This window comes from Capsicum annuum, chromosome 1 (assembly GCF_002878395.1).
Source record: "Capsicum annuum cultivar UCD-10X-F1 chromosome 1, UCD10Xv1.1, whole genome shotgun sequence".
Lineage (NCBI taxonomy): Eukaryota > Viridiplantae > Streptophyta > Magnoliopsida > Solanales > Solanaceae > Capsicum > Capsicum annuum.
In genome coordinates this window covers 1,763,811-1,769,919 of record NC_061111.1, presented here as the reverse complement: position 1 = coordinate 1,769,919, position 6,109 = coordinate 1,763,811, and the positions used below count along the sequence as shown (strand labels likewise).

Here is a 6,109-nt window from a genome sequence, read left to right as displayed (position 1 = left end):
TGATTCGGAAAAGAAATCTATTAAGTTAAATAAGAGTAATTTAGAGGAAAGGAAAAAAATTGAAAGGGGAATCTAAGAGATTTAAGTTAATAAAAGATAAAGTAAAAATTAGTTAAAGAAAATAGAAAGAGAAGTGACATAAAAAAGAAATCTTATACATGGTAACTCTTTGAGTAGTAAGTGAGGGACCACATTTAAAATAATAATATATTTGCTACAAAATATAATTTTATTAAATTATTATTATTTTTTATAATTTAAGTCTTAAGTATGTTATTTCTTGTAGTTTTTCCATTTATATATTAGTAAACTAGCCCATGTTATATACTTACTCAAAATTTTTCCTTCAATGTTTCCATACAACGACATATCAGTGTAATTTCATAACTAGAGTCTGTGGTATATAATGTGTACGCATACCTTACTTCTACCTTGGAAGATAGAAAGGTTATTTCTGATAGACTACCGGCTTACGTATAGATATAACAAGGGAGTTTTCAATTAATCTATTATCAACCATTGAAGGCTGCTTGAATATTCGATTTCGGAAATTGTGAAGATAAAGAGATTGTTTTTAATAAATTCTCGGTTCAAGTAAGCATATCAAAAATCAAGTATGTAAAGTAAATATGGTAGTGAAGAAACAATATTAAAAACAATTAAGAAGAGAACAAATAACATGACAAATGAATAATCCACACACCTACTCGAAACTTACTACTGACTCTAAATCTTGAATTCGTCTCACATCCACCATGTTCTTGTGACCACTAAGTCAAGAAGAACATGGAAGAGATGATACTTTGAGAGTGAGAAAAAGAAGTTTAAAATTTACAATCAAAGTAGTATTTCAAGATAGCCTTAAAAAAGAGTGACTACTGGTGCACTCTTTCCATGAAGTGGGATCAAGTTACAAGAATTTCATATTGTTCACTGAGAGAGTGAAAAGTTAAAGCATTTTCAACATGAATTAAGATGGTAAACTTGTGATAAAAATGGCTCATTGAGAATCAGATTGTGTCTCAAGCACTGGTGTGGCTGCTGCTGCTCTTGATGTTGAATTTTCTGTTTTTTCTTCAGATGAAAGCTGATTCTCTAAGCTCGTGGGACGAACATTCTCGATCATTTTAACAACCTCACACATTTTTGGTCTTTGATCTGCCATCCTTACCACACATGACATTGCGATTTGCAACATTTCGACCATCTCTTCCTCTATGTTCGGGTACCTCAACAGTTCCAAGTCGAATACTTCAGCAGTCCACTCCTCTCGGACCACTGAGTGAACCCATCGGACCAAGTGTATGATCTCATCTCCGTTTGTTGTATGGATGGGGGATTTGCCTGTCAAAAGCTCCAATAACAACACACCGAAGCTGTACACATCAGAAGGTTGTGTGGCTTTCCGTGTGTCTGTTATTTCTGGGGCACGAAAACCAGCAGCACGAGCAACTGGATGAGCTAACGAGCTCATTATTGTTGACAGACCAACATCAGATACACAACCGTATTGTTTTGAATTCAGAAAGATATTTGAGGATTTGACGTTTCCGTGGACTAGCTTCCCACCATTCTCAGCATGTATCCTAGCAATACCTCTCGATGCTCCAACTGCTATCCTAAGTCGAGTTTCCCAGTCTAAAGGGTTCCTGTATTCTCCCCGTTTACCTACAAGTTGCATATTAATAGGTGTCGGCGCAGCCAACTAGCAAAAGCAATATTAGATAGCAGTAAACACAGAGATCACAGATGTCTTTCTATCATACCGTGTTTGTACAAGGTTAAGGGTAACATGCATGCAAGAACAAGTTTCACAAGAACTACGAAGGAAACAACTGGCTTAAAAGCATTTTTGTCTCTTTTGATTCAAGACGAGAAGAAATAGGCGACCTATCAGTGCCCCGTTAGAATGTAACACCACAGGTATTCCAATTTTAACAAAAGCAAAGGATCGGGAGTTCAATCCTCTATCTCTCGTTTGTTTATTTTTTTTTAGTTGTCATTCTATAACATGACAAACAATAGAGTAATCAATATGCCTTGAAGCTCCTAGTCAGTCGTTTAACCTAGAATAACCAAATTGCGAAGCACTTCAAATTAAAATATCCCTTGCAGGACTTATCATCTTAGTGGAAAGTTACACATAGCACTCCTATGAATTTCTTTTTCTTTTGTGGCCGAAATTGTACTTTCAACAAGTTTCGATCTTACTCCATTTGGTTTGAGAAGAACAGAACTCCTAACTCTAACAGCAAAAATAGGAGAGTAAATATGCAACATATAAAGCCTTTTGTCGTCACGTTCTCAAAATATTCTAAGCATATTAAGGTTGACAATAGCTTAGGATTCCTTAATCTAAACTTCTAGTCAATCAAATCAGGTCCCACCAGTGATAATGGTAATGAAAGATGCCAACAAACTCAAACAAAATTCTCTGTAAAGCTTAGCCGTTCATGCACTTTGACATCATGCGCAATTTGCCTGGTGGACAAAGAATTGGGTAAAAGGAAGCTGGGACCTCGACAGAATTATGAACGATTTTGACTTGCTATAGAAAAGGCGGATAGAGATCAAAAATGATTATCTACATACTATGAAATAATTCAGTCAAATAGTGTAATAATCGAAAAACTCTAGCGACAAAGGAGGATTGACAATGATTTGTATAGTAAAATATGTTGTGGAATTATAAAATAGAGATATGATTTTGATTATCTAAAGGAGTCACTGCCCCACAGAGATGCTAAACCACATGTTAGGATCATCCACATTTTAGGTACAACTAACTGTTAAGCTGGAAAGAGAATAATATATGGAACATACAATATATATATACCTCAGAGGATTCCCACTTGGCCCTACCCATAACACAACAATTTATATTAGTTGGCCTTTAGATTGGAAGATTCTATGTTGTTTTTAATTGCTATATGTTTTTCGATTCACTAAACACATGACTGATCGTAAGATCTCACTTAGGGACTATGCAACTCGGACTCTCCAAGAATGTTGTCATACTTATGTTGGATCCTCCATATATGTACTACTTTTGAAGGATCCGACATGCACCTGGCAGCATTTTGAAGAGTCTGAGCAACACAGTTAGGGATAACAAATAACTGATTTTGACAATCATACGAGAAGTTACTAATTAGTAATACCTATTCTCGTTAAATAAAGGAGCGGCATGAATCTGCAAGAAAATTTATAAAGAAATGACATAGTTAAAAAAGGTTAAAGCTATAGAGAGTGCGTAAAGTGATCATACCATGGAGCATTGCAGCAACACTACCCTCACTGAAATAGTCAGAGACAGTAAGCTTTTCGTCTTTTGAATAGTAATATGCTCGAAGCTCGACTACATTTTCGTGTTTTATGCTTCCCACAATCTCCATTTGTTGCTCAAACTCCTTCTTCCCAGCACCTACATCCTTCAACCTCTTCACAACCACTGTGGTAGCATCTTCTAATATCGCTTTATACGCCATACCAAACGTGCCCTTCCCCAATACCTCCGCAGAAGCTCTAAGCAAATCTTCTAAATCAAATGCATAATTACAACCCTCAAAGAAAACCAATCTATTACTAGCATCTTGACTCCTCGAAATCGCCTTTTCAGGAGACATATCTCCCTTCTCCATCTTGCCGGGAAACAAATCATCTTTTTTCCTTCTAAAACAACAAACAACCATCAAGAAACCAAATCCAAGAATCCCAATTACACAACTAGCTACTATGATCCCAAGCAAAGCTCTCTCACTCAATTTACCATCATTCTTGGATTTCGGATTTAGTTGCTGAGGCAGGGAAACATTAGAAGAATTAGAGACGGGGTAGCCAAGTAAGGACACATCATTACCAATGAACACATTCTTTGGAAATCTTTGAAGTGATTTTGGCACAGTACCTATAAGGTTATTGTTTGACAAATTCAATAGCTGTAAGTTGGGCAAATTAATATCAGGAATGGTACCGGAAAGTGAATTGTTAGCAAGATTCAGGGAAGTAAGATGACTTAAACCCGATATCGAGCTAGGAATGGTGCCATTGAATCTATTGTTTGACAAGTTCAAACTGGTAAGGTTCTTCCAAACAGATAAATCAAAAGGCAAAGGACCTGAGAAATTGTTGTAATGAAGGTAAAGATAAGACAAGTTTTTGAGGTTACCAAAATCAAGAGGGAAACTCCCATTGATGCCATTAGATCTAAGACTCAAGATCTGCAATGCAGACAAACGACTCAATGTATTATTAGGAATTGGACCATTGAACCCAACCCCAGGTAACCTCAATGCTATTACTCTAGAACCATCTTCATTACAGCCAACTCCAGTCCAATTCTTGCAAACTGAAGAATCTGCATCCCAGTTCAAAGGGTGAAAATGAGGCAACTGGTTAACGAAATCCAACAATGCTTGCTTATCATTTTCAAGAAGAGCATCAGTGCCTTCTGACAAAAGAAACAACCCCACCAAGAAACACAAAGAAAAAATCCCCCACCATTCCATTGTCAAGAACCTAAAGCTCAAAACTTTAACCATTTCAAACACTCTGAATGCCCCCAACCACTCAAAAACTTAGCTTTTGTAGTCACATAAGAAGAAGAAAAAAGCATCAAGAATCTTAAAGTTTAAAGCTTTTCAACTATTTCAAGGACTCTACATTCTACAACACCCTCAATCCACAAAAGGAAATCTAAAGCTCAAAACTTTAATTAAAAACACTTCAAGAACTTAGCTTTTACAGTCACACAAGAACAAGAAAAGAGCATCAAGATTCAAGAATCTCAACGTTCAAAACTTTTCAACTATTTCAAGGACTCTGAAACATCCTCAATACAACAAAAGGAAATCTAAAGCTCCAGACTTTAATTCAAACCCCTCAAAAACTTAGCTTTTATAGTCACACAAGAACAAGAAAAGAGCATCAAGATTCAAGAATCTAAAGCTCAAAACTTTTCAACTATTTCAAAGACTCTACAACACCCTCAAAGCTCAAAACTTTAATTCAAAACCCTTCAAGAACTTAGCTTTTATAGTCACATAAGAACAAGAAAAGAACATCACTTTCCAACTATTTTCAAAAACTCTACAACACCCTCAATCTACACTAAGCTAGGAAATCTAAAGCTCAATACTTTAATTCAAAAACATAAGCTTTTTTGAAGATACACAACAAAGGAAGTAGTAGTAGCAAAACTTAGCACAAGCTTAAAAGTGAAAAAAAGATAAGAAAAAGGAAATGCACTCTGACAACAACAACATGAATATGCATATGTATATATATAGGTGTAAAGAAAGTAGGAAAAAAGAGTCAAATTCCCAAGACTGGTGTCTGCAAAAAAAGCAATGTGGGGTTCTGAAAAATGAGATTAAAAAATTGTTGGTCACACTCACAAGGTTTGAAATAGGAGAATTTAGGGTCAAAAAGTGTGTAATTTTTAAATGAAAGCAGCTGTTATATAGTCAGAATCTGTAGAAGAAGCTTTTCTTTTTGTTCTTTATGCTTTTACTTTCCATCTGAATGCCAAAACCAAGAAAAAAAAAATGCTAAATGCTCAAATTTTCTTGAATTTCTCACTACTGCTCTTGTTCATGGAGAAATCAGGATGGATTTAATCGGTGGGAAAGAGAAAAAAAATGGTGTGCATTGCTCGTGAATGGGAGCGTATGGAGATGGTCAGTGTAGTACAATTATCATGTTTTAATCAAAAACATTTTTCTGATTTTTTTTTGTAAAAATTCACTTGTCAAAACTCATATTTATACCGTGATCCGCGAAACGTTATTGTGGAGTGGTAAGTATTTTTTCGTTTTTAATTTGAGTTGAGTTTGAATTTTTTGTAAATACTTTATGAGTCAGTGTGGGAGCGTCCGATACGAATGTAAAAAGGCCAAATAAAAATCAAAATGAACTCTTATACTAGTAACAATAACATCATACCCGATATAATTTCGTTAAGAAGATTGAAAATAGTACACAAATTTTATTCCTACTTCATAGTCGTATATAGTGGAGAGATTGTTTTTTTTTTGAAGATCCTTAAGAGTGTAATAAATTAAAGAAAAAAGGAAACATGAAATATGGAATAATGAAATTTACTATCCAC

The 6,109-nt window shown here is 35.2% G+C and overlaps 1 protein-coding gene across 1 annotated transcript; it reads right to left on the bottom strand.

Moving 5' to 3' along the window:
• Positions 1–630: 630 nt before the first annotated feature.
• Positions 631–5,733, bottom strand: LOC107855302 (probable inactive receptor kinase At4g23740). The gene is made up of 2 exons (XM_016700297.2): positions 3,269–5,733; positions 631–1,668 (listed from the first exon to the last, which is right to left on the bottom strand). The coding sequence occupies exons 1-2, from the start codon at positions 4,539–4,541 to the stop codon at positions 1,001–1,003; spliced, it is 1,941 nt and encodes a 646-aa protein (XP_016555783.2). The 5' UTR covers positions 4,542–5,733; the 3' UTR covers positions 631–1,000.
• Positions 5,734–6,109: the final 376 nt, after the last annotated feature.

What these genes read in the sequence shown, in the direction of transcription:
- LOC107855302 (XM_016700297.2), bottom strand. Translation starts at nt 4,541, where the DNA reads ATGGTTAAAGTTTTGAGCTTTAGGTTCTTGACAATGGAATGGTGGGGG. An exon ending in TGTTGCTGCAATGCTCCATG is followed by an intron (nt 1,669 to 3,268) that starts GTATGATCACTT and finishes TGCAACTTGTAG; the next exon opens with GTAAACGGGGAGAATACAGG.